Source organism: Besnoitia besnoiti, chromosome II (genome assembly GCF_002563875.1).
Source record: "Besnoitia besnoiti strain Bb-Ger1 chromosome II, whole genome shotgun sequence".
Classification (NCBI taxonomy): Eukaryota; Apicomplexa; class Conoidasida; order Eucoccidiorida; family Sarcocystidae; genus Besnoitia; species Besnoitia besnoiti.
In genome coordinates this window covers 2,580,023-2,606,610 of record NC_042357.1, presented here as the reverse complement: position 1 = coordinate 2,606,610, position 26,588 = coordinate 2,580,023, and the positions used below count along the sequence as shown (strand labels likewise).

The 26,588-nt window shown below is 56.8% G+C and overlaps 3 protein-coding genes across 3 annotated transcripts; 1 reads left to right on the top strand and 2 right to left on the bottom strand.

Moving 5' to 3' along the window:
- Window positions 1-215: 215 nt before the first annotated feature.
- On the bottom strand, window positions 216-13,032 carry BESB_037210 (uncharacterized protein; the record flags this gene model as incomplete). Its single annotated transcript, XM_029362307.1, has 22 exons — window positions 216-369; window positions 517-563; window positions 1,091-1,194; window positions 1,520-1,601; window positions 1,989-2,066; window positions 2,465-2,524; window positions 3,086-3,281; window positions 3,921-3,971; window positions 4,548-4,788; window positions 5,147-5,222; window positions 5,330-5,479; window positions 5,699-5,845; window positions 6,101-6,281; window positions 6,444-6,648; window positions 7,052-7,353; window positions 7,718-7,926; window positions 8,380-8,548; window positions 9,051-9,301; window positions 9,583-9,761; window positions 10,196-10,635; window positions 11,082-11,956; window positions 12,010-13,032. The coding sequence occupies 22 exons, from the start codon at window positions 13,030-13,032 to the stop codon at window positions 216-218; spliced, it is 5,220 nt and encodes a 1,739-aa protein (XP_029221272.1).
- Window positions 13,033-16,921: 3,889 nt separating this feature from the next.
- Window positions 16,922-17,924, top strand: BESB_037200 (uncharacterized protein; the record flags this gene model as incomplete). Its single annotated transcript, XM_029362306.1, has 2 exons — window positions 16,922-17,000; window positions 17,296-17,924. 2 exons carry the CDS (start codon window positions 16,922-16,924, stop codon window positions 17,922-17,924), a joined length of 708 nt encoding a protein of 235 aa, XP_029221271.1.
- A 1,918-nt stretch (window positions 17,925-19,842) lies between these two features.
- BESB_037190 (sedoheptulose-1,7-bisphosphatase) lies at window positions 19,843-22,771 on the bottom strand (the record flags this gene model as incomplete). Its single annotated transcript, XM_029362305.1, has 6 exons — window positions 19,843-19,941; window positions 20,103-20,281; window positions 20,644-20,919; window positions 21,442-21,601; window positions 22,120-22,298; window positions 22,669-22,771. 6 exons carry the CDS (start codon window positions 22,769-22,771, stop codon window positions 19,843-19,845), a joined length of 996 nt encoding a protein of 331 aa, XP_029221270.1.
- Window positions 22,772-26,588: the final 3,817 nt, after the last annotated feature.

Sequence of the window (26,588 nt, the reverse complement as noted above, 5' to 3'; positions counted from 1 at the left end):
TCTTCCAGCACGACACACAAAATCCGAACGCACATTCCCTGGTGAGCCTGTTAATCTCTTGCTTGATCGTCTTGTTGCTCTCTCTGACAACGTCGCCCTGCCTCGCAGGAACCTGCGCGCGCCAGCCTCTCAACACGCGCCTGCTGCGGAGCTCCACTGCAATTTTTCTTCGCGACCTGTGCGGCCTTCTCTTTGCCAGACTCCGCCCATGCCGTTTATCGTCTCTTCGAGGAGAGCAGCCACAGCAGCACTCCGGTCGCTACTGCAGTGCCTAGGATCATCCACGTCTCCTTCTTCTTGAGAAAACGTGACAGCGAGAACGAAGACCGCGAGGAGGCGAAGGAGCTTGCGCGCGAGAGCACAGCGCGCCTGCGAAGCGAGCGAAACAAAGAGAGACGCAGAAAAAACGAATACAAGCGGATCTGCCAGACGCCTCTGCGTGACAGCTACATGCGCACGCGACGCGTAGACCTACGACGACGCGAAACGGTTTCGTACCTGGAAATCTGCTCCCACTCCTCGTCGACAGGCAGGTCCTCAGGCCACTCTGGTGTTGCGTGCCACTGCAAACAAAAAAGAAGTAAAAAACTATGTGCATCTCTCCTTCGCCGAGAGATCGGACAGTGCCACCGCAGGGCTCTACACGCAGAAAAGATCGCGAGCGGAGGCAAGGAAGTCGCGTTTCACGCGCAGAGAAAAAAGAAGAAAGGCGCTTGTCGCAAGCCTGCAGCGGCTGCAGGCCCCCTTGGACGATCCAAATGCGCGACTGACTAGGCGGAAGTCTCTGCCGCAGAGCCCAGCTGCGCACACACATCTTTTGCTTTGTCTAGCTGAGCCTATATGCTACCCAAGGTCTACGTACGTACAAATTGCTGACGCGCACATGTATACATGTACATATAAATATACACTTATGTACGTCTACGTATACACATACATGTGCATATATATATATATATATATATATATAGCAAAAAACGAAACGTATAAAGACAGCTAAAACACCCTGCATCGTGTTAACAAGCGTCTCATCAGGAGGGTACTGAAATTCTTGTGTGAATTGCGCGGCCGCCTTTGTGGCAGTTCTCACAGGAAAACGCACTGGTGCACCAGCCAGATGAAGCACCTGGCGGCCGAGTTTTTCCTCTACAGCCTGTTCAACTCGCGACAAGAGACCTTTGATCTCCTTCGGTCCTGAAGCAGAGAAGAAAACAAAACGCCCCGCACGGTGAGCGAGACACAGAATTCTGATTCGAACAAACTCCGAGGCGACGCAGAGGCGCAAGTGAGTGAGAGAAAAACGCCGCGCGTGGTTTCCCTGACGCAGACGCTGAACATGGCATAAGAACGGCTGCCCGAGAGAGATGACGAATGAAACTGCCTCCTAGCCTGACGGCAAACAAAGCCAGCTCCCAAAAATAGGATTGGAGTCCGAACGAAAAAACTCAGAGCGTGCGTCGCAAGAAGCCCTTTCCTTCTTCACTGGCCCCACGGATCGACAACACTTTCCTGTGCTTACCCGAGATCGCGATGCAGCTAATCATCGGCGTGGCGAAGAGAGTCTCACGCATGACCTCGTGTACGTCTTCGAGCGTCACTCTCTGAGAAGAAGAGATGCGAATGACACACGAGTTTGGTTATTGCATACCATTTACACTCTGCTGCCTTTCCTCTCTCTGCCGCGCGCGAAATCGCTGTACCGGGATATTTTCTCCTTCCTTCAGACCCATTCTGAGATCCCTTGGGAAGAGCTGTTGCCCCTTCCATCGCGCTGCGCCTTCTGCGCCTCGCTCGCTGACTATTTTTTATTTTAATTTCCACATTTTTTGGGAAATTTCGAAGGCGTCTCTCTGTCTCTCGTTCTCTCTGCTCGCAAGCCTCCCTCCCTGCTAGCGTATCGCCGCGCAGGCAACCCGCCGTCGTTCTCTTCCTTGTTCTCGCGCGAGATCCTTTCCTTCCAATTTTTTTCACTTGTGTCGCAAACGAACCTCGTAAAACTCTGGAATGCCTTTGATGGAGTCGAGGTCTTTAGGCGACATCGGCAGCTGCAAGCTGAACAGCAGCGTCTGCAAAAAACCACGAAGAAAAACAAGCGCGGAAGCAGATGATAACTCGCGGACAGAGGCTCGGGCCGCCGAGAGGAGGAGAAGAACAGAAAACAGCACTTTTAGAGCTCCATCCTCCGCTGAGGACGACAAGGAGCAGCCAGGGCTCCACAGAATTAGGGAATCGAGAAAATCGAAAGAGAAGGCAAACAAACAAAGAACACAATCTCGAGCAGGGTAGCCACCCCCAGCGACCCGCTAACTCAGCGGGCAGCGGAGAAAGCAAACGATTCTCAACACGCTCACAACGACACGGAGAGCCGAGTACGCGAAGGAAGACAAGACGAAGACAAAGGAAAAAGAACGGGAAGAGAAAACAGTCGAACTGCGCAGCGAAAAGAAGAAAAAAGGCAACGTACCATCCAGTATTCGTTCGTCTTGAAGCTGGTGCTGAAGCCGCTTGTCACGACTTGCTTCGCCTGCGACAGACACGCAAGAAAAAACTAAACGCCAAAGCGCTGCAGCTCACAACGAACTGAAACCCACGAATCGCCTTGCAGCACGTTCCCATAAACGGAGCAGGGCCAAATGTGAAATAGACGAAAAGGGAGAGGGCAGCTCCAAGCGAAAAAAGACGTTTCTGTTTTTTTAAACGCAGCGGCAACGGAAAGCTCTTCTATCCCCCCGCAAGACTCGCGGCGACTGGAAACGTTCGCAGAGCCACGTGACCGCTAAACACATTTGCTGAATATTCACTTAACAGGCGCGCACACGTGGCGGCATCGCGCTGCGCTGCACTCTCGCTCGTCTCCTTTCTCCATTTTCTCTATCTCTTCCTTCTCCTGTGCCTTTGTCTTCCGCGCGTGTCTCCTCTCCTTCGCCGCACAGGCCCCGCCCTCACGCCTCTCCGCCCGTTCTCTCTCTCCTTCCCTTCTTCCCTCTCATGTCCTTCGCGTGGTGTGGACGCAGAGGCCTCAGATCCTCCAGCGTCTGTGCATTGCTTCGCCCCTGCCGTTCCCTTCTCGTCTCCTGGCGCCTACCGCGAGGAATTCGTCTTTCCTTGGCGGTCGCGAGCTCGCAAGTTCGCGAATCACTGCGCATAGCGCGTCCCAGGCCTTCGCCGCGTACGCCGGCCGTGGTGTCGCGCCGAAGAGAAGGACACCGTTATCTTGGAACTCGAGCGCCGCCGCCCGACACGAGAAGGAGTACCCCAGCTGCCGCTTCTCGCGCATTTCACTGAAAAAAACAGAAAACACAAACCGCGAGTGGTAGAAAAACCACGACAAACGACCGCACCACCCCGCTGGAAAGTGCCCGCCGTGGGGCCACACAGGCGCAGCGGCAGTGCCGCTGCCCGCGCGAGAGAAGAAGGCAGAGAGAACGTGGTCGAGCGAATCGAGAGAGCAAACAAACAATTGAGACAGCGGGAAAGACAGCATAAGAGGGACTATCGTTCGCCATCGAGCTTCGGCGATGCGGGCGACGATGGACACGTGCTTTCAAGCAAGAAAACAAAACGCGAGAAAACGAAGAGCGGAAAACCGCGAAGCTGCGCCCGCCGAAACAGACACCGAAAACGAGAGGAACCGCCGGAAGAGCGCGACACACAGACGAGAGACGAGAGGATACACAGGCAAAGGAAAGGAGGAAAAACACGCAAAAGCGAAGCGATCTCCGAGCTGGGAGGCGCACAGCACTCTCGAATTGCTGCATGGGCGAGAAATCAACCGTCAAACGGTGAGAACCGCGAAAGAAAACACACATCCCCGGTGCCGCATAGAGTGTCTCACAGGGAGTTTTATCGAAAATCTCCCAGTGAAGCGAACCCGAAGAACTTCACTACTAACCACACCACACCAGCCCCGCCGAGCCTACTTGTGGAGTCTGTCGTTGATGATTTCCTCGATGAAGCGCCAGACGCGGAATCTGCGGAAAAGAAAAAGAAATCAGGGCACGTCGGGACGGTACAAAACACAAGCGAGAGTCAACACACTCTACAAGATCTCACTCTCAGGCAGCCGCAGGGAATTCCTTTCGGCTCGAAAAGAGAATTCCGAGGCTCTGCAGAGCGCCGCCGCGGATCTGAATCGCCTGGTTGTTTCGAAGGCGAAAGGAGCGCGACCCGACCAGGACGTCTCCAAAACCTGTATAGCATGTCTATGGGTGTCTGTGTGTGTGTCTTTCTCTCTATCCCGCGCCATTATTTCTCGATTCGCGAGCCAAAAGCCTCTCTCTTCAGCCTCCGTTGGTCTGCTCAGGTCTAGCTGCGGCGGATGCGCCGGCGCTCGCGCTATCCCCGTCCCTGGCTGGAGCCAGCAGAGTCAAATAAAGGGCGTCCAGCATTTCCCTCTTTCTGGGATTTCCGCACTTTATGTCTTCGCTGGCGCCGCGCAGGACCTCCGCGCGCAAGGTGCGCGGCGAAAGCAGGCAGACGACGCCGGCGGCCGCCCCCTCTTGCATCTCCTCTCTTTTACCTTTTCTTTTGATTTACTCGTATTTTACCTGTAGCTCGGGCTCTCCTTAAAGCTCGCCTGGTTCCCGTGGCGGCTGAACTCGTAGCGGCCGAAGCCGGGCAGCGCGACAGTCACCGAGCACCTCTCTGTTTGCTGCTTTTCCTCAAGAAACGGCGCGATGAATTTCGTCTTTGAGAACGCCTCAATCGGAACGATCCCCTCGACAACGCCCTCTTCGTCGATCTTCTGACGAATCGGCGAAGTGATCGGGAGGCGCTCGCGCAGACTTCCTGCAAGAAACCGAGACGCACTCCGCGGAGAAGAAATGAACTGCGAACCCACACGCGCGAGAAGACTACCTGAAAGCGCACCTCTGCCGAGCCAAGCGATAGCAGCACCGCGCTGGTCGACAGAGACGACTCATTTTGCAGACAATTGTCACTCTGTTTCTTCTCCGCGCTTCTCCGTGTCGCTTGTCGCTCCCCTCTTTTCCCCGTCCGGTGTATTGGCCTGGGACGTGCGACTTCCCCCGCTCGCTCGCCTCGTAGACTTTTCAGCTGTGTCTGTCCTTCGAACTTCTCAAGTTCCTCCGTCCATGCGGCCTTCACCCCGCCTCTAGTGTTCTTCGATTGCAGACCCGTGACTTACCGATGTATCTCGCGGCCACGAGCTTCAGCTCTTCCGGCTTGAACTCGCCGACGACTGAGACCTCCAGCAGGTGCGGCTGCAGCGAAAAATCGAGACACATCCGCGGCAGACGCGCGTAACAGCGGACGTGCGCGTGCCGGCCTCGCTCTCTTAAGAGCCCCTGCTTTGTTCTAATTCCTTTACCTGCGTTTGCCTCTCGACTGCGGCGCGCGCCTGCTCGAGTGTGTAGGTCTGCAGCTGCGCGGAGCTCGCGGGCACCCAGCGGCGATCGTGGGGATACAGCTGGTAGGTCAGCGCGACGGAAGACAGAAAGTCGAGATTCGACAGAGACATCTGAAAGGAACGAGACGCAAACACACGGAGAGACAAAGATACACGCCTGCGCGATTTTAGAGGCGTCTGCATACACATGCACATATATCCAACCATGTAGGCACGCATAGATAGAGGTGCGTGCACAGGCATACGTTTCTGTACGTATATACATATATATATATATATATATATATATGCATGCAGGTAAAGAGGTTATTGCAGGCTTCTTTGCTTTACCTCGTAGCTCGTTTTCATAAACTGTTTTTGCCGCTCGAAGACGTCTTCACTCCACAGCGGATACTCCAGGTAGCAATGCAGCAACTCGAAGACGCGCTCAAGGACTTCCTCCTGGCCGGTGTCAAAAGATACGTTCACTGTCACGCCCTGAAAAACAAAAAATGAAAAACAACCTGTGAAACAAACGCACACGCCAGACCACGAGGGGAGCGCCCTCGGTTCCGCTCATTCACTCACTCTACCAACATGCAGACGCTCAAATACATATACATATGTCTATACATATACATTTTCATATGTGCATACGCATACACGAATATATATATATATATATATATGTATATGTATAACGCATACACTGCGAGGCCAGGAAGGCCGAGGTCGCACTTTAAAAGGACTCACCTCTGGTTCCACTTGCGAAGATAAGTATATTCCCCAAATCGCGCAGAGTTTGTCGACGCTCTTCTGGGGGTGACCGGCGACGCCGCCGTCCATGAGAGTGCGGACGCCGAGGTCGAGGAGCTGCCGCTCGTCGCCGCTGGCCATCGACTCGCCGCCGTAGAAAAAGAGGCGCACCTGACACCTGAAAACAGACAAACAGACTGGAGTCTCCTCAGCCACGGCCGCGAAGAACGCGGCGAGCACGAAGAGCCTAAATCTCGGCCGCCTGCATACCGCAGACCCGCCCCTCGACGACGCGATTCGCATGAGGCGGAGCGTCCTTGCGGGCGTCTTCGGCGCCTACCGACTGGGCTCGAAGTTCGTTTCCTTCGCGTTCACGGCTGCACCGTTCTGGAAGCGCCAGAAGTGGATGCCGGTCGCCTCGTCGTGATATCCTTCGGAGAGCGAGAAGACGCGCAACACCTCTGCGCGCGACGGCCCGTGGCGTTTGAGGCGATTCTCAGTCAACGGGGGGATGAACGCCGGCGGATGCGCAGCCAAATGCGCCTCTGAAGAAGAAACCAAAGCTCGCATGCCAGCGCGCCGAATCTCAAGTTCCCAACAAGCACTTACATACCCCCGAAACAAATAAATATATATATTAACATATATATATTTATATATATTGAGGTGGGGCAGTCTACGGCGCGCACACCTACTACATTCGCACACATGCCGCGATCGAGAGGAACCATGCACTCAGAATATATGTACGCAGAGCGAGAAGAAAGGCAGCGCCGGACTGCGTTTCCTCGAAGCAACACACCGACAGACTCAGCCAGAGTCGACGCGCAACGTACGTCTACGCACGCATCACTCGTCTCTCGCTGCACACATATATATGCATATATATATGTATGTGAAATATTTCAGAGGCATGTCTCTGCGCCAAGCGTCGCGGAGGAGATTTACCGAATTCCTCGCTGTCGAGCAGCGAGTCGGGCAGGTTGAACGAAACTTGCTCAGCTTTCTTGCGCAGCCCGCGCCGAATGGTCTCCTCAACTTCTTCAACGGTCACGAGGAATGCAGGCGCGTGCGCCTCCTTCTGCAGCCGCTCGGCGGAGCCTGCCTCCGCGGACTCGCTCGCCTTTGCCTCCGCACGAAGCGCGGTGGCCTCCGCCTCTCCCTTCTCGACCTCATCCGCCGCGGCCATAACCAGAAAAGAAGTCGAGTGCGACGGACTGCGACTCGGTCTGTTGCGCCCCATCGGCGAGCTGAGAAGGAAAAACCCGAGAAAGGGGTTAAAAATGGAGAAAACGAGAAAAGGGGGAGAAATCGAGAACAAGTAAAAAAGCCAGAAAAAGAGTGAAATTTGAGAAAAAGCGGGGGAAATTGAAGAAAAAGAGACTCGCTTGCTCTGCATGCCGCCAGGGGCACAGCCGCGCAGCGAAAAAAAGAAAAGGCGCCTGAGTAGCCTTCTTCGTCCGATTCGCGCGGCACACGAGCGCCGACAGGCGGGACCCGCGGCACTCTCCGGCGCGCGAGGCGGCCTTCCAGACGAACGCTTCCCGCGCGAGGACTCGCCCCACCTGCCCCTTCAGCAGCCACTCGAATCTCTCGCATCTTCTTCTCGCTTACGATCCCTGCGGAATATGGTCACTGCTTCCGATACTGCCTCGGTGCGCGAGGAGCGGCGGCGGCGCCTGCAGCGAGGACGAACTGAGGAAGCGCAGAGAGAGGTCTTCGTCCAGCGGCTCATGCGTCGGGCCGTAAATGAACAGTGAGGCGCGCGGAGTCTCCTTCGAGCCTTCGTAGTCCTCGAAGAAGTGTGTGATGTGGTAGAACACCTGCGCGCCAGTTCCCAGACATCGAGGCAGAGGGAGACAGAGCAAGAGACATGCAACGCGAAGCCGCGTCACCCCGAGTCTCGACGCGAACGTAACAGACCGCGCCGGAAGGGCACGCGCTTCCGCCGAGATGCCACAGCAGAGACGCGGCAAAGGATCTCCGCGGACGAGCCTCACACGCTTGAGCGGAAAAACAACGGAACCGAAACGAAAGACCTGTAGACGATGCAGCACGCGCCAGCGGGAGAGGGACGTCCGCGAGGCATTCAGCTCCACACTTTCGAGAACATCACCAAAACGAACAATAGTCACGCTGCAAACAGCGCCACGGATGCACGGGGGAGACGACAAATACACTCTCAGAATGAAATCAGCTCTCTCTTGTATCGATTGGTGCGCATGGAAAACTGAAGAAAGAAACATTTGTTTTCTTCTCTTTGAAGCGAGACGGACCTCTCGGCAGCGCGCGCGAATGACCTCCGGGGTGATTTTATCGGCGAGTTGATCGAAGGCCTCGTACTCCTGTTTTCGTGAGCTCATGATGCATCCCGTCGTCAGAGTCTCGACGATCTCCTCGAGCACCGATTCCGCCTCCTGGCAATCCTGCTGCGCCATGCTGTCTCTGTGAACAACCAAACAGAGCCACAGGGCACAAACCGCTGCCTGACTGAAGCAGGCACGCGGAAACCGCTCAAAAAAAGCGTCGCGACACACCAGGGCGCCCCGAGCGAGTGCAGGCAACGGCGGACACAGATCTCCACCGAGCACCGAAGCACGGACGGGCCACCACGATCACTCAGAGATTGCTTCAAAGTCGCACAGAGATGTTTCTCAATGGAAACGCAGCTGTGAGACGTCCTGCCGGCACCAACTCACACATGCGCGATCAATAATGACACACAACGTACGAACCGATGCATGCGTTGAACACGGAAATCGACAGGCCGCCGAGGCAGCGCATCCCCACGATGCCTCCATTCCCGTAGTGAACAGTGTGTCTCCTGTCTCCATCCCCTCCTTCACCCCTTCCTGCGCCGGAGTGGCGGCGACCGCCGAGTCTTACACGCCCACCAAACCCTAAACCCTCGGTGGTGGGGGGCCACTGTGTTGGCGCTTTCGCCGACCTATAGTTTTTGCGTAGACTCTGGAGCACCCAGTTCAGCTCGAATTTCTCGACGCCGACTTGGCAGAGCGCGGATATCTGTTCAATCGCTTCCTGGACGGCCGCAGGCCACGTTTTGAGACTCGCCGCCGCGACCGTCAGAACATTCCAGCCGCAGTTCTCGCGCGTGCTGTTCGAGTAGCTCCACGACGCGGAGAGGTACAGCGGCTCCCGGCGCGAGAGCTCCAAGTCGTTAATCCGCGTGTGGAAGATCTGGAAATACCGCCACACCGCAAAGAGACGACTCAGAGACTCCAGCGAACCCTAAGACAAAGCCGGCCGCGCGGAATGAATGAATCGCTGAGCCGCGATGGAGGTGACACGAAATGTAGACAGGAAGACCGTATCTACATTCCGGCTAGACGTGGGACCCTGAAGCAGAGCTGCAGATACGCTAGGGGCATCCTCGAGTCTGCGCCACACCACGGAGGTGCGGACGCGGAAACAACGCCTGTTCAGAAAGCTGTCTCGTCTTGGCGGCGTGTCAGACGTACGCAGGAGATGCATGAGTCGACGAGGGTCGTGAAGAGGTTCCGCGTGGTGCGCAGTGGCGAGAGCTCCTCTTTGCCGGCGATGACGACGACAAAGCCCTTCAGAAGCGGATGCTGAAAGAGCGCCTCTCGCGGCGCAGGCGCGCGGTACGCGTCCGGGTGACGGGGCAGCAACGCACCTCCTGCGCGGAAGTCGAAAATCGCGAAAAAAGAAAAAAAACAGGCAGTGGCAACGAGGCGCGAAGACCGCAAGCGAGAGACGACGTTGACGCGAACCGCGCGAAGAAGAAACGCCCAACCCCGGAAGAGAAAGAGAAAAAAAAGTTCGACGACGAGAAAAACTAAAACGAATCCCGTGAGAAGCGTGTGGATGACCCTGAGGCAACAGAAAAGAGAACCTGAGGAGAAGGCAGCCTCCCTCGACTAAGAAGTCGCCGCGTTGTCGTTCCTCGCCCTCTCGCGTAGCTCATGTGCCCACACATCCCTGCTCTTCGGCTGCGCGACTGTCTCTTTGCCAGGCGCGCCTCCAGCCGGCGTCTACTCCAGCTCTGCGTGCGTCTCAGTCGGATGCTCCTCTTCGCCTCCTCGCGAGACGTGTGTGACCTCTCTCTCTTACCTGGTTTCGCGAGCTGCGAGCCTGCAATCGCCCACGCGACCGCGTCGTCGCCGCAACTGTCTCCGTGAACGAAGCGCGTGACCGCGTCAGGCGCGGCGAGCTGCGCCGGCTGCCCTTCGCTCGCTTCTGCCGCGGCTTCGTCCGCTGGCGCGCCTGCGGCGCCTGGCTCCGGTTCCCCGGTCTCGGCTCGCCCCATCACGCCGTCGATGGGGACGGGGGCGAAGATCCTCTCCGCGAGCTCGATCATCAAGTCCGCGTCTTGGTCCGCGACCACCACCAGCACCGCGTTAGCCGGGCGGTACCAGCGAAGCTTGAAACGCCCTGACAAAACAAGCGGAAAACGCGTCGCGAGATACGCGGACGGGCGCCAGCGAACGAAAGACGCGCAGAGATACGCCCCACAGCCCGCTACAGAGACGCCCCATGCACAACCCGACAGCCTGCACCCGGCCGCAGCACGCGCACAGCGGCACAGCGACAGGCAGAGACAGGCACGCGGGGTCAGGAGACAGGAGACCTGAAAACGACGCGCCTGCGCGGAGCGAGCTGGAAGGAATCCAGTCGCTTGCGTGCGCGTCCGCCCCGGTCAAAACAGCTAGAGCACGCAAAAAAAAAAAAAACTGAAAGGGAGTCCAGAGACGACCAGTTCCATCCGACGCGTCCGTGGAAACTGCCAGACACACTGAAGCGTCGCATGTGCCTCGCAGAAACGAGAGAACTCGACGCGCGAAGGCGAGCTACACGACCCGCTTCCCCCCCTCCCGCCCTGAACCCTCGCGCCTCTCTCCTCGCCTTCTCCCACGAGGCTTCCGCGCACGCGTGCGTCTCGACTCGCGGCGGCGGGTTTTCTTGACTTACGGAGGTCCTCGGCGGTGAACTTTTTCACTTGTTCGGTGAGGCCGATGGGGAAGCGTCTGGCGAGGCGGTTTCCTCCGTGGAGGTGTTGGTACATTCTCTTCTCGACGCGGTACTGCACAGAGTGTCTGAGTTGTTCTTCGCTGAGCACGGCGTGGCGCTCGGCCTCGAGGGGCTCGCCGCCCTCGAGGAGCGGCGCGAAGACGAGCTCGCGGAGAAGCACGAGGCAGCGCTCGAGGTTGCTGGCTGGCTGGCCGTCCGCCGCCGCCCCTGCCCCCCCCCTTCGTCCGCCCCCCCTGCCTCATCTGAGCCCTCGCCGCCGCCGCCGCACGCCTCTGCGAGGACTGTCGGCGTGTCCACGGGGCTGTAGAGCGTGTAGGCGGTGTGGTGAAAGTCAGTGTAGGCGTTCAAGTCGCCGCCGAAGGACATGCCGAGTGCGCCGAGCTCGCGCCGCACGCGGGCCGCCGAGGGGAACTTCTGCGTGCCCTGGAAGACGCAGTGCTCCAGCAGATGCGCCAAGCCCTGCTCCTGCTCCTCCTCGTGGACGCTGCCCGCCTGCACCACCAAATGCGCCGCGATCTTGTGCGCAGGGAACGAGTGCTGCAGCACGCGATACTCGAGCCCGTTCGCCAGGCGACCGAGCCGCAGCGACGGCCAGAAAGCCAGCGGCGCAGGCGGAGTCGCAGCGAGCGCGTCGCAGTACGCGCTCGGCGCCAGCGCGCCCGCCAGCGACGCCGTGCGCGAGAGCGTCCCCCCGGAAGGCACGCGAGACGAAAACGCGGCCGACGGCGACGCGGGCTCAGTCAGCGGAACAGCGGCTTCGCCCGCCGCGGCGGCAGCCGCGTCTTGGGGCGCGCTGCGCGACGAGACGCCTGCGGGGGCGCAGGAGGCAACGACGAGGCGATGCTGGCGAAGGAGGAGGACTCTTCCGAGGGGAACGAACAAGTCGCGCCATTCACCTCGTCCCCCCGAGACTCAGCCGACGGCGCCCCGGGAGGAGAATTGGGAGGCGGCATAGAAAAGGCTGCCGAAGATAAGGTCTTCTCGTTGGCTTGCAGACCGACTGAAAGGTCGCTTGCGGGGTTTTTCCTTGGGTCCGCCACGGGCTGCGATTCGAGAGAGCGAGGCTCAGCACCCGGAGCCTCCGCGGCGAACGCCGCCGCCTCGGGCTCCGGTGTACATACAGGCGACGCGAATGACAGAGCTGATGAGTGCGTGGCGATGTGTGACTCGAGAATCAGCGAGTCGTTCGCAGATGCCAAGGCAGAGGACAGAGGCCACGTAGAGGTCCCAGTCCCCGTGGCGGCGGAGCTAGCCTCGCGAAGCGAAGTGTTGGTCTTCTCAGGAGAGCCTTGGAACGCAGGCTGTGCCTCTGGTAACACGCCAGTTTCCCCGCGTGTCTGTGTGCACTCCCGTTGAACAGCCTCGTCGACTGCTTCTGGTGCAGCCTGGGCGGCAGCCGGTGCTACATCTGCACGCACCGCCTCTGCAGGCTTGCCACGCCCCTGAGGCTCGCTGTTCCCCGCCACGGCAGCCATCGCGCCACGAACCGCTTCATCCAGAGTCGGTCGCGCACCCTCCCGAACTTGCGCGTGTGCGTCGCTCGACCTCCGCCGCCACTGTCTGTCTCCAGAGCGCCGTGTCGAGGCAGCCGCAGGCGCAGACTGAGCGGGTCGCGCAGCAGCGTCGAGAGCGTGCGGCATCTCCGCCGCGCGGGCCGGTGTACCTACACTCGACGGGTTCGCGCTGACCACCGTAGGGGGCGCGTGCAGCACTTCGTGCGAGGAGGACGCTCCGTCTGAAGAAACCGAGAGTCTGGACGAAGAGGACTCGTGCCCAGCTGGTGGAATCGCGCGGCGTGCGGCGCCGTTCCTCCCGCGATGCCGGTGCCGTGAGTGGCGGGCGCGCGACGCGCGAGAGGACTCGCCCGCGCCGCCTTTCGACGCAGTGTTCTGGGAAGACGTGCCGGCGGGCGGTGCCATGACGAGACGTCAGAGAGTGAGGCACTCGACAGCGAGACACTGAGAGCGGAAGCGTGGAGCTACAGCCCGGGCCAGCGCGCCCCAAGAGGTGCGCTCACAGGCACAGAAGACGGGCACCGCGGAGCCCTCTCGCCAGCATGCGAGCTCAAAAGGAAGCGGAGCGTGCACGAAAACCAGAATGCAGGCCCTGGAACCGACCAAACTGGAGCTTGGAAGGATGTGCAAGAGGGGAACCACGACACAACTAGAGGAGAGAGGGGTGGTTTTGGGGGAACGGGGCACGAGAGGCTGAAAAAAACCCGGCTTCAGGAAGAGAGGCCTCTCGAAAATGAGTGCTTCCGGTCCGCTACGTGGCCAAGTACGAACAGAAGAGGGTCACTTCGTCCAAAATGGTGTGTTGCGACAAGGAAACAGCACCCGCGCCACGCTGAGATTCAGAACTGATTCTCGAACCCTCCCCCCGCGCCTAACGACCCGCCCTTTGATTTTTAGGCGGACGCTCAGGCACTTCGGTAAACGCTGGGGCACGCGGAACTGGAAAAACAGCCTCGATTCCGCGAAACTATGCAATTTCCGTTGCGCAGTCAAAAGTCGCTTCTCCCTTGTCCTTCGGAAAGTCGCTTCTCGCTTGTCCTTCGGTGTGCCTTCTCGATAAGCAGCGGACATCCTCGACGTGGAACTCAACGACCCGCGGTAAAAAACAAATCTGATGGATACCGGAAAGACCTGCAGCCGCGGAATATAGACACACGCTTTCTCGTTTGCAAGGGTGCTCCCAGCTTGTTCGCTTTTTCGTCGATGAGCCCGGCAGTTCTCTGTCGAAAAGTCGACTGAGATGAGTACAGCAATTGGGAATACCTCAGGAGCTTGCAACTTCTGTTCATGCACTGAGTAGAGGTCTCCTTACGCGCCACTCTACCACTGCCGTTCTCCATCCAAGAGGCGAAAAGAGTCGAACACTAAATGCGACACAGATCCGCGTACCCGTATACACACGAACTGCCTCGCGCGTTCGCGACTACACATTGATAGCTCCTGCCCTGCTGATACACCACAGGAGTTCACGTTAAATGTAAACGGGCGCCGCGAGGATGGTCTAGAGTCTAGGAAGAAGCGACATACAGTGCTCCATGGAACGGCTACGAGAAAAAAGTACCGAAAAGCCAAACAGGAGTCGCGCAGTGCTCAGACATACCACACGTGCGCAGCTTGGGCTGGCGGGGGATTCCACGGCACTTCGCAGTACGCGACTAGAGAACAACAGAACTCAGCTTTGTCATATTTCCGCGGCCCTGTAGGTCGAAAGTAGTACACAGCGATACTAACTCAAGGCTAATGTGGCGATGCGGAACTCTTCGTGTTTCAACGTCGTTTCAGCCCCGTACAGCAGGCGGGTCGCGAGTACGTGTGTGTCTAACCCACCCGAGACGGTACTTCCTCCCCATTGACCGGCCTGCGGCACGCCCCCCGCTGACCAAACGTCATGCTGCTTGCACGACAGTATTCTCGTGTGCGGCAAACACGCAAGTTTATGTGACAGTCCTGGATCGCGTAGTCAAGCCGCGGAGGAGTTGGGGAGGGGGGCGGGCGGGAGAGCGGGAATGGTTTGGCGGTCAGAGTCGAACGACTGCCCAAGAGTAGCGTCTTTACGACCGTTTGCCTCACTCAACTGCTTGGGGGGGGAATCAGAACACAGGGCAGCTACTCTAGCACCAACTCGTGCCGCCAACTCGTTTCCCGGGACTATCGGCAGCCTGCGGGGTGTAGCTCATGATACTTGTCTGCCTACCTATGGCTGACTTCGTTTTAGCACGTGAAGTCAGTGAATTGGTTATCGTGCTTCAACGACAACAGGATGCTCCCTACCATGGATGTCATGGGCTCTGACGCAGTGACTGCCATGGCCCGAGCCGTGATACTACACTTGTGTCCAAGCCAAGAGCTAGCGCCTTGATGTTGTCGTCATGCACCGATACAGAACACTGACACCAATTGGATCTGAAATGGTAGTACTGGCGAGTGGCTGCCATCACTGAGGGAGTGGAACCTCTGTTCTGCAAAGTAGACTTCCGTGCGATCGCGCTGCCGCAACCAAGCAGCAGGATGCCGATTGAAGCAAGACGGAGCCTGCAGCGCACAGACACGAAAACTCCTCCAGAGAAGTTGCTTCAACTGTTGCCTTTGGACTTCGGCAGCGACTGGCGTAGAAACGCCGTACGGTGCGTCAGGGGAGCATATCGCATCCGCGTTCAGCTCATGTACTTGAAGAGCTACCGACCAGGATCAACACCAGCGAAGCTGGACACACTCAAATTGCAAATAACATGCTCTGTTCACTGCTGTCCCAGGTCAGAAGCAACGGGCAGGTCTGCACTGTTTGCCTGTTGCTGGTTTGTTGCTCCTCCCACTACTAAGACTTGTAGACATGCGCTTACTGTATCCAGTGGGGCGAGACTGCGCTGCCCATGATGGAACGGTTCAAGCACGTTTGTCACCACGCTTGCTTCTGTAGCCCTATCACACCTGAATCCTACCGCACTATAGAGTGTACCTAACCTCTGTAGCACGTTGTACTGGTGTGACGGCTCTCAGTCTACTGCCCCATCACTATGATGAGAACAAAAAGCAAGTTGCCTACACACCCTCTGCCATCTCCAATGCAGCGAACCAGTCTTGTAAGTCTTGTCATGCCACAGGCGCCGCTTCAGAGAAAGGGACGCCAGTTCTCAGTTGGTCACTTCATTGAGGGGTTTATGTGCAGCGGTACGGTGAGTTCGTCCTACGTGCGACTGTGTAGACTTAACCAGCTGTATCCGCGCCGATTGCGCCTAGCACGTTCCTATCTCAAGCTTGGTCCTTTCCAGCATAATCATACAGCGACATTGAGTTGCATCTGCTTCGGTCAGGCTATTCTGTTCCAGTGGGCAAGGTCACAGGAGACGAGTGCGCCCCTGGACGCGTGGGAGGAGTACCTCCCGGGAGGTGTTTTGACGAGCTGTGCTGTACTGGAGAAGAAGCACTGCGGCATCTTTACCATGGAAGACACATGGATAAGGACAACTGGGCACTTTTCCATCCAGGAATCCGCCCGACAACAGAAGGCAAACATTCGAATCTCCGAGGACTGGCAGCGGCGCTCAGGGTAGGTCACTCAGGTGGTCGACATGCGGCGTCCTCGAACTCCACTGCTTCATGGTGACCCATGCGAACATCGTGCTACAGTCTCTTGTGAGCGTAGCTCGCTTTCTAGTTCCTTTGGAGGTCTCGGACGTGGGCAGGTCTTTTGGAGTTGCTAGCCGCATGACGGGGCCCTATTTTGAGTCGTCACGGCGGACGGTCGCGGCGGGAACATCATGGCAGAATCGAACTCCCCGGCCCTCACTGGCCAGGACCGAGCAGAAGAAACGTCAGCTAGTCTGCCATAGTGGCCTCTGCACGGGGCGCGATTTCTCCCGAAAGCGCTTGGAGGGTGCGACGGCGGGACGACGAGAGCTTGATTGTCCAGCAGGACCGTCAAGCGGGCTGCGTCTTGTCCCGCGCGCGCAACTAGCGCCAACAGGGTTTCTACGCGGCGCGGGTCAACTGGTGGGTGGCTGTTGGCATTACGGCGAGCCGTGCTTCACTTCTAATCATTTACGCGAGTGATTCTATTGAGATAACGCAGCTTTTTCAAATTTCGCGTTCGTGTTCGAATCCTTGCATCACTGCGTCCGCGGACGCACCTGACCTGCCAGTGAAGCCGTCCGCAGCTACTAGACCGACAACCGCGTGTCTTGCCCGGGTCCTGCTTTCTTCCGCTTGGTCCGTCGTACGTGCTTCTGAGCTCCTCTGGAGATTAAACATTCTTTCGAAACAGTTTCAGCGACTTTCCCCTGAGCAACTCCTCACAATGGCAGCTGCGGTCCAGTACCCGACCCCGTACCCCGCGTACACCGAGCAGTATGTGGATGGCACCACATCGGCAAACGGTAAGAAGTCGGCGAGGCTACGGCAGCTTCGCCCCGCATCCCTGTACAGAATTTGTTCACCGGGGATGATTTTACAAGCGTGGCTTGACCAGCTTGTGCGTTCATTTCCCTATATTTGCGTCTCCGATTCCTCTGTCGACTCTCACTCGCTCGAAAGAGCATGCCTGGTTGCTGCTCCTTGGCTAGTTCGTCGAGGCGACCGCAGTCCCACGGTTATTCGTGGAAATATATGCGTCAATTGCCCAGGGCACACTCATTTCTCTTTTGTTCATTCTTTCTGCGCCTGTGCGTTCAGTCTACGGTGCCGTCCAGCCGCAGACCATGGCGTGCTGGGCTGGCGCCGCCGCGGCCGGCAACACCCCGCTGTTCACACCTCCCATATACCCGTCCATGGAGCAGGTTTACAAGGCTCAGCAATCGGCTGGCTTTGAGCAGATGAACACGATGCAGAACGGAGGCCTCGATGGCGCTGTCCAGAGCGGAGTGCCATCTACTTCCGCCTCCTATGCTTCTCTCCCTGCCTGCTCCCCCGAGCAGAACACTTTTTTGCCTCCAGTCCACCACCAGGTCGGAACTGCTGACGCCTACACGATGAACACCATCAAGGGCAATAGCCTCATGACGCCAAACACCAACGTCGTTGGTGGACCAGACGCTTCCATGCAGACTTTCCAGCACCATTTCGGCCAAGAGCTGTCATTTTACCAAGGCATCGAGGGCTCTGCGATGCCTCAAGGCTTCCACGCTGCTCTTGCAGCACAGAACCAGATGACGCTACCGGCATCGTTTGCCCAGGAGCCCGTTCGCAAGGCCGTGAAGAAGGCCCTTCCTCCCCCTCCTCCGGCGCCGCAAATGGAAACGCCTCCGCCTCAGCCGCCCGCCCCCAAGGTTCAGATGAAGAAAAGGAGACTCTTCTGCTGCTAAGGTGGATGAGGGCCGCTAGGACCGGAGGAGTGCCAGTCCATCGCCCCTGTTACAGGGAATCTAGGCGCCCCATTGCCAGGACCTGGTTTCTTGGACTGATTTGCTGATTCCAGTGACGCAATAGGGGATTGATTACCGGTTTTTTTGTCGGAGGATATTGTTTTTAAAGGAATCCACTCTCGCAACTTCTCAGTTCCTTACTTCACCTGAACTTGCTTCTGAAACTCCTTAAACGGACTTGTTTCCAAAATTATACCTGTTCCGCCGCGTGCGTAATCCGTGGCGGTTATTTCGCTGCACAAACACCGTAGGGGCGGTATCGCCCACTTTTCCGGATATCTCGTCGCTGGAGTACAGAGTGTCTGGGATCTGCCCACCACCGGCGCAAGCATTCGAGAGTTGTAGTTCGCCTGACGCTTTTGATGCCAAAAAAAATGATTGAAAACTACCACAGAGAATGCCTGGGCTGCAGTTACTTTGCTCATATCCTCCATTGAAGAGACTCAGAATTCTCTCAGCTGGCGGCATTTCGTATCTTAGTTCATTCCATGGCTTCGGGGCTGCACGAGCAGCGCAGCCGAGTTGTCGGAAGCGACACTTAGGAGTTGCTCTCGGTCAGGTGTGCATGGAAGTTCCCGCGGTGTGAAAGAGATGTCTCTGTCGGTTTCAGCTCTGGGTTTAGAATCTTCCCTTTTTTGACGTCTATTCAAACCAGACATGTCGTTCTTTTCGGATGATGGGGCTGCAATTTGGTAATGACGGCAGGTGACTAAGTTGCATTTTCCGTCCTGAAAGATGGGTCGGACAGCGCGACCAGGCAGCCACTTGAAGGAGCCTTCGATGCTGTATTACTCGCAAACTTGCGATCTCAGTGTGTGTCGCCAGCCGGGTGGCCGCCACAGTGGTGCAAACACTCCAACTGAGCGCTTGACTCAACAGGTCCGTTCGGGTACTAGGCGCTTGTGAACGTTCCCAGTGAGGAGTGGTCACGACTGCGGTCTACATACGTGAGACTGAGATTGGAACCGGCTTTTCTTTTCGGAGCCACACATGTGTTCAACGCGTTCCTTGGCCTCTCGTCCCATAAGTTCGCCGAGGGAACCGTGAGGAAAGCGCACAATGCACAACCTACTGACGTACTTGCCATGCACGCTCTCGCTTAGGCATCTAGAAGCGGCTGGCGCCCAGGCAACTCCGCAGAGGCCATACCACTCTGACAACTCCATGGGAAGCAAACTGGGGCGAAAGCCGCTGATTAAATACTGTATACTGTAAATCTATTCAGTGTACATATTCCGGTAGATCGCCGCATTTGAGCTCTTGGTTTGTCGTGTTCATACGTCCTGCACTATTAATCTTCAATCCTATGCATACGTCTGGTTTGCCTTAGCCAGGCAGACACCACTTTCTCGGCAGCCAAGAGCACACTCGCCCAATCGTCTAGCATGACGGGGCGAAGCAAAATGCACACGCACCCACGACACGATGTGAACATATACACAGCACACGTGCGCATCTACTCGAATCTACACTCATGATCAAGTGCACTCAAAACAACATCGAAGCACAATAAATTCTGCCTGTATCGACGCGAATACTGCGAAAATTCGGAGTCCTCCTACGCATGGAGGCCGCGAGCACCTCAGCCCAGCCACCGATCAGATACAGCCGGTTGTGATGTACTATACACACACACATGAAAGAAACGCCGTTGCTGCGTCCTCTCAAGTGGTCGGGAAGTGCGAAGAACACCACGGGATAGGTAGTGTCTCCAGCATGTCTGCTTTCTGCATGCACGAGGCGCACACACGTCCTACGTGTGTGTGTCTGCATATATGTGCAATCGCGTGGAAAGGCTCCATGCACTTTAGAACGTTGAAAACATGCCTTCAGCACCTGACTGCATCGCTACACCGACCTAGTTTGCGGGCGCAGCGGCAAGCGTCTCCTCGAACCTCTGGATCTCTTGTGCGCTTCCGCAGCAGAGCGGAGACCGGTGATCCATGTGTTCAATGGCCTGAATACACACAAAAGGGCACGCCTATAGTTACTCCTGTGCCCAGCGGAAAGGAAACGACCTGTAAAGGGGGGCCTTGTGACCGCCTAAGGAGGAAAGAACCCTTCTCGGGGCGCTGAGTTGAAAGCCGGTTGCGGCGAAAGTGCAGCTTGAGCGCTTACAACGTCCAGCAGGGAAGTGAGGCCATTGCTGGTCTTCCCGCCAGCGGCCTCCACCAAGAGCGCAATGGGCAGAACTTCGAAGCACATGCGGAGCTTTGCAGGCGCAGCTTTGCTGGCCGGGTTGCAGAAGACGCCTTGCTTCTTCACGAAGATCTGGTAGACATCGGGGACGAGGCCGCCTGAGAGACACCGAGCACGCATAAAAAAAGGCCCTCCAGCCGGCGCCGAAAACGCGAAAGACACAAGGAAGGCACAACCACACAAACAATAGAGATATGGCGACAGAATACAGCCACAAGACCGGCCACCGAAGCGAGAAGGAACGAAGCGGGGGGGGGAGGGGGGGTCGGGCGGCTGAACGGACAAAGGGAAGACGCGTCGGACACAACAGACCAAGGAAAACGCTATCTCACGGCAAAAGGCAGAGATACCAGCAAGCGGCACGATGCAAGGAGCGCAGCAGGGGAACACTGAACAGAATAAAGCGCCGACGGAGAAGAGATTCCCTCGCCCTCCGCCGATCGGGCTTGCTTGTCTGTACCTGTGTATCTCAGGGTGTACCGCTTCTGCATCCAGTAGTCAATCATCTGCTTGTAGCCAGGGAGGTCCTGAGCAGCGCGGAGGTTTGCGGGAGCGAAGATCCTCGCCTGCGGCTGAATGAGCGGCTTGCCTTTGCAGACAAACTTGCCGTCGTCGCGCAGCTCGAGGTCGAGCGCTGTCCCCGCTTGGATAACGCCGCTGTCGCCCGCGTTCACCGCCACGACCGCGGTCGCTCGCGGCCCGTATATCACAATCAAACTCGCCACCTGCTGTCTCCCTGCAGTCCATGAGACGAGAAAAAAAAGGCGTGACATGGAGAGGACCGACTATGTTATGATAGAACGGGTCGGACTGCAGACAACGGGCATGCAGGAAAACCCGACATCCGAGCCACAGGAGAGCCGGGAGACGTGGTCACTAGCAGAGACAGCCATTTCTACGCTACGTCCCCTTCCTTGCGCTCGCGACAAACAAGCTGCCATAAGCATGCCCACGTGCGCACGCAGAATGCCGCCACCGTGAAATCGCGTGGATACTTCATGTATACGAACACACATACACACAAAGCTCCACGCGAAGAAAAGCAACGAAAGACAAACCCCTGACGAGATAGCTTTCCGCGGCCCTCACTGTTGTCTTTCCAGCATTTCCAACTGCCAAGGCGACGCATAATATCCGCGTGCAGCGAAGGCGCCCCTTGAGACGCGCAACGCGAACCACACATCCGCGCAGCCGCCGCACAGCTGCCTCCAGATGCAGGCGAATAGACCATTTCGGCACTCAAGAATTTCTCTTTTACCGGTTTTCCCGATGAGTGTCTCTGCGCCGTTCCACTGCACGCCGTGGTGACCGACCCGCCAGATGCTGACGATCGTACCCACCGCCCAGTTGCAGTCGATGATGCTGCTGCCGTCCAGAGGATCCCAGCAGAGAATGAATTCACCGTTTTCATGGCATTCCTGCAAATCTCATGCACGTCGCGCAGGAGCACAGCACTCCGCATTGCACCAAACGTGCGCGCTCCTTCACCGTGTCCTCCTGCCGCCGCGCTTCCTCTGCCCTTTACCCGCGGCACAAGTGCAAAGTACTGCAGCACGCGCCGAGGCAGAAAACTCGACTCGTGTGAGCCGGAGTGAGGAAAAACACGGAGAAAAACTATCTACAGGCCCCGGTCTTGTTGCACATTCTAACACAGGTACACGTGCCCGAAAGACAAGCACCACGAAGGCGTGTTTACTCCACTTTCTCCCCCGTTTTTCAGCACTCTGGCTGTCCTCCGCCCCTCTGTCGTCGCCTCATTTGCTTCCCTGCCCGCCTTCCGCTGCGCCCTGCGTTCCCTCTCGCTTCAGCGTTCGCCTCACGCCTGTCTGGTTGCCTCCTTGCCTTGTGATGTCTGCCCCCCCCGCCTCCCTCCGCACCGGCTCTCTGTCTGTCTCCCTGTCGCGTTTTTGGTCGCCCGTTCTCCAATTCTGCTCACCTGGAGGTGAATGTCCTCTTCGCTGCTGACGGCGCGCACGCTCGCGCCCTCGCTGCTTGTCGCCCAGGAGCGGAGAAGCTTCTCCGCGACAACGTCGACCGTCAGCTGCTCATCGCCGAAGTCGTTCACGCTCCCGACCTTCTCGACCGCCGTCCCGCGCAGGGTCGCCGCGATCTTGCCTGCAGAAAGCAAAACAGAGACAGACAGACCGCGTGCAGCACAGCGGTATGCGCAACGGGAGACGCACACGCACTCCAGAAGCTTTATCCTTCACGCATCCACGCAGGCTGAGGTGCGAAACGGAATACCAGTGTGCAGTGGACTCCATACGAGATCAGGTGGCGGCAGCTGTGCGTTTTCGAGCCAGAGTCGCAATGACTACCGGCCCACACGCCCTCCGCTCACACAAGAGACTCTGTAAACTACCGGAGAAACAAAGCAAAAACATAGGAACACGTAGGGCGCGGCACGCCGGATCGCTGGTGACGGCGGCGTTTTCACTCGTTGCGACACGCTGCGTGAGAGGAGCTCGTGTTGAACGCGTCGTACTGCATTTGTTGAGAACTGCGAGGAGGACGTCGGTGAGCGCCTTGTCTGCGCCCTGCTCCTTGAGAAGCTGCTCCACTGGCAGAAACGCTGCGGGTGACGCCATTCTGCTTCGCGTCTCTGAACAAAGCAAAGGCGCAACAAAACGCCATCTGTGTGCCGAAGGCTAAAGTGCGGGAAGGCAGAAGCCAAGCAGCGAGCCTGAGCCGCAGTTGGAGCAAACAAACTCCTAGTGGGCTCAGGCGAGGGCGCGCAGGCGAGGCAGCATGACGGCTAGCTCTGACGACGAGCCATGGAACGCAGCCAAGTGGACTTGCGCAGATTGAAGTTGCCCATGTTGCGGCCAGCGCGGGGTAATGTGTTGTGTAAGGCTGGACTGAAGACGAGGCACAGACTAAAACACGACCGGAGACAGAGAGGAGGCGGGCGAGACATGCAGCAAGGCAAGCAATTGGACGAAGTGGAGAAGGACAGAGAGAAAGATGGATAGCACCAGCTGAGAAAGCCAAGAAGAAGTAGAAGAGGACCAAGGAGAAACGGCGTCGCGTCGAAGAAGAAGAGACACACAGGCGAGCTGAAACTGGTAACAGAGGAAAGCAAAGCAGCAGAAGTTCGGCCGTCGCTAGCAACACCCCGTCGGCGCATCGCTCACCTGAGAGAAAACCTTTCCATTTAATCAAGATGGCACCAACAAAAAGAAAAAGCACGAGAGTGAACGCAAGAGAGCCAGTATTACTGCTGCCATGTGAAAAAGTGTCTCTTCGCAAAGGAGCCCACGCACTGGTGCATGCATCGGAGAAGTCAATATGATCGGATGGACAGGTGAGCGGTAGGACGAAGAGGAAAGTGTTGAACGAAAGTTTCCGGCTCAGTTCATTATTACTTCGATTTTCAGCAGATATCAATGCCGTATAATATCGGCCTGCTTCTCCAACACTTTGAGTCGCAGCATGCACAATCTGGCTGGCATGTGTGCAACCCTAAATCCATATTTGAACTTGAATTTTGATTGTTATCTATTTTTTTTAGATATAGATGTCATGCGATGACCGATACGCCCACGGCCAAACAAGTGCTCAGACCCCCTTTCTCATGAGTTTTTCTCCGCTGAAGCTTCTCTTGTGTGTGGCTACCTCTGCCATAGCAGGCTACCGTCTACGCCATGCACCACAATGCAGAGCAAACTTTGAACGCGTGGTGCGTGTGTTTACGTCACGCAAATCCGACACTTAATTAGCCTAGTTGTGATATCCCGCGCATGCGGAGGCTGTACCCGAAAACTTACACGTAAAATGCACCGCATGGCTCGTGAACGACACTCGTGCAAAGACACTTTCGGCCGCCCGTCGTTGTCGTCGGCGACAGGAACAGATATACTCCGAATTTGAAAAACATGGTCGAGCAATCCCAGAGAAGGCGCGCAGCATGTGACCTTCATGTAAGGACCCAGTGTGGCCGGGAGAACATGAGGTCGTACTCGCATCGATACTTTCAATTCCCACGCACGAATAGCATATTGCCGGCTCCCTGATTCCTTGGAAACAGAGCCCCAGCACGGGTTCGCAAGCTGAATTTCGTTCTGTTTCCGTAAAGTAGGATATAGAACTTGTGGCAAAAAAGCGGAAACGTGGGCTACAGGGCCCGCAATGATCTCCGGTCCATCACGCACTGCCCACATACAGATTCTTTGGATTCAGCGTTATTGCGGAGAGTGATGTTCTGCAAATTGCAACAGCTCACTCTGGCTGTGTGTCCTGTGGAGGATCAAGACTCCTACTCGTACATGCCTTGTTAGACTATGTACTTCAGTTATCACGCAAAGGGACAAGCACTGAAGGAAAAATTGGTGACCCAGTGGTAGGCAGGAACCACGAAGTCTTTGTCTCGCCAACCGTGCCCTCCTCCATAGATGACGGTTTCTCGCTGCAAGTGAGATTTCGGGTCAGGAATCGTCAATGATCCTCTTCACGGCATCCCGGTAACGCGCGCTACTGCCTTTCATGTGCCGCTGCCCTCGTTATCAGCTCGCTGATGCTCTGCTCCTGGTTGCTACATTTAGCATTGGTGTATGGAAGTGCCTTGTCATTATTCTTGGGAGTCAGGTCTGCCCCTTCACCGCACTGAAGCTTTACAATCCGCTCGACTGGAGTCACTGAGACATTTACAGTGCCGGAGGCACGCGTGATATTTTTGACCTCGGCTGTAGCATGCCGCAAAAGCGCCAAAACTGCAGATCACGAGGGTTCTACCCAAAAGCTTTGCTCGTCTCCGGAGGCGATACATCGTGATGGCCTTCGCTGCACTTTCCATGATCTTTTCCGATAGGCCCGCCCGCGCTCCCAAATCCTGACAGATGGGCGAACGGGGAGAACTCGTGCAAGAATGAGCTTGTCGGAGAGCTCGTCATCCAGGCACTTTCTGGACGAGAACTGTCTCCGCTGGAGAGATTCACAAGGATGATGTCTACTCATGGAGCAGAAGACAGCCAATGCACCGCCGATAAAAACCAGCAGACGGTGGTTCAGCCACCCCCCGCGACCCCGCCCGCCGGCCGCGATCGGGGACTGCGGGTCGCGGAACCCGTGGCCCCAACATGAACGCACTGTAATGTTTGTTTGACGTATACTAGACATCGAATCCTGTTGTCAGGCTTTCCACGCAATTCGTGCCAATATGCACAAATGACTAGATGGTCCAGCTTCCGTTATTGAGGCCTTGCCAATTTTCGTATAAGAACTTTCGCCATACAGGACGTTTCACACTAGAATTGTGTTGCTGTACCTGCCTGCGTGTCAACTCACACGAAGGTGCGCGACGAGATTCGAGACATCTTCTCTTAGGTGGACAGGTCTGCTGCACCGACCGGTTAACAAGTAAGCCCACAAGATCGGCGCACACTTTCCTAGGAAAAGTCTATTAAGGGATTTTCCTACGATATCACATCTACTGTCCACGCGTGGTGTAAAAAGACATTTCTGTTCCAACGGAATTGCAATATAGCCGGGAGTGCCCAACCATGTCGCGGATTCTTTTTGTCGCCTTCCCGGAGAGGGCACACTGCTGCTCTCGGCACATAACCTACAACATTAAATTTGAGGGTCTCATGCGCGAGAACCGGTTTTTGTCTGCGCGGGCGGATCCCTTATGTCAGAGATATGCTCGAGTTACCTCATCAGCATGACGCCGACGACTGCTGTGAATATAGAGGACGGACTACTTCCCACCCGAGGGCGAGGCCAGTTTCATGACGTCTATTCCAAAGCTGAACGCTACTTTCTTTGGTAAGTGGCTACAGAGCTGGAGCGCATATCCCAGACAGCCACTACATTAGGACTCCGCAGAGGTGACGTTATTTGCTAACCCAAGGGAAGCTTGCACATTGCCTTCGAAGGTACGCACTCTGCGGCGAGAACCCTTTGGCAGACATTCGCATAGATCGATCTGAGACCTAAATGAATGGAAGGTCCGAATACCTGGACAGTCAATCACGTTGTTTGCAACCCATGTCCATTAGTGAGGTCAAAAAGATGCCACAGACACCGTGCACGCCAACGCGATGAGAATGCTACCACTTTTCGCGGCGCCGGGCTCTGAAGGGGAACTGTCTGCAGGGTGGGCCGGCGCGGGCAGAGGTGCTGTCGCTTTTGTCGTAGCTGTGGCTCTAATTTCGATTGCACACTCTTCTGTCGTATCTGTTCCCTTGGGCTTGCACTTGTATCAGTACGTGCGGCTCTCTGTGGGCGTTTTTGTTAGCTTGACGGAGAACCCATGCGGTTGCATTCCCTCCCGTATTAGCTCCTCAGAAACGTCTTCCGGTCCCGCGCAGCTGCTGCCCATGTAAGCTTGCGCCGGCGCTGCTGGATAAAGGGTTTCAGCTTTGTCCGGGTACGTGAAAACAGCGCTGTCCACTGACAGGTCAAGCA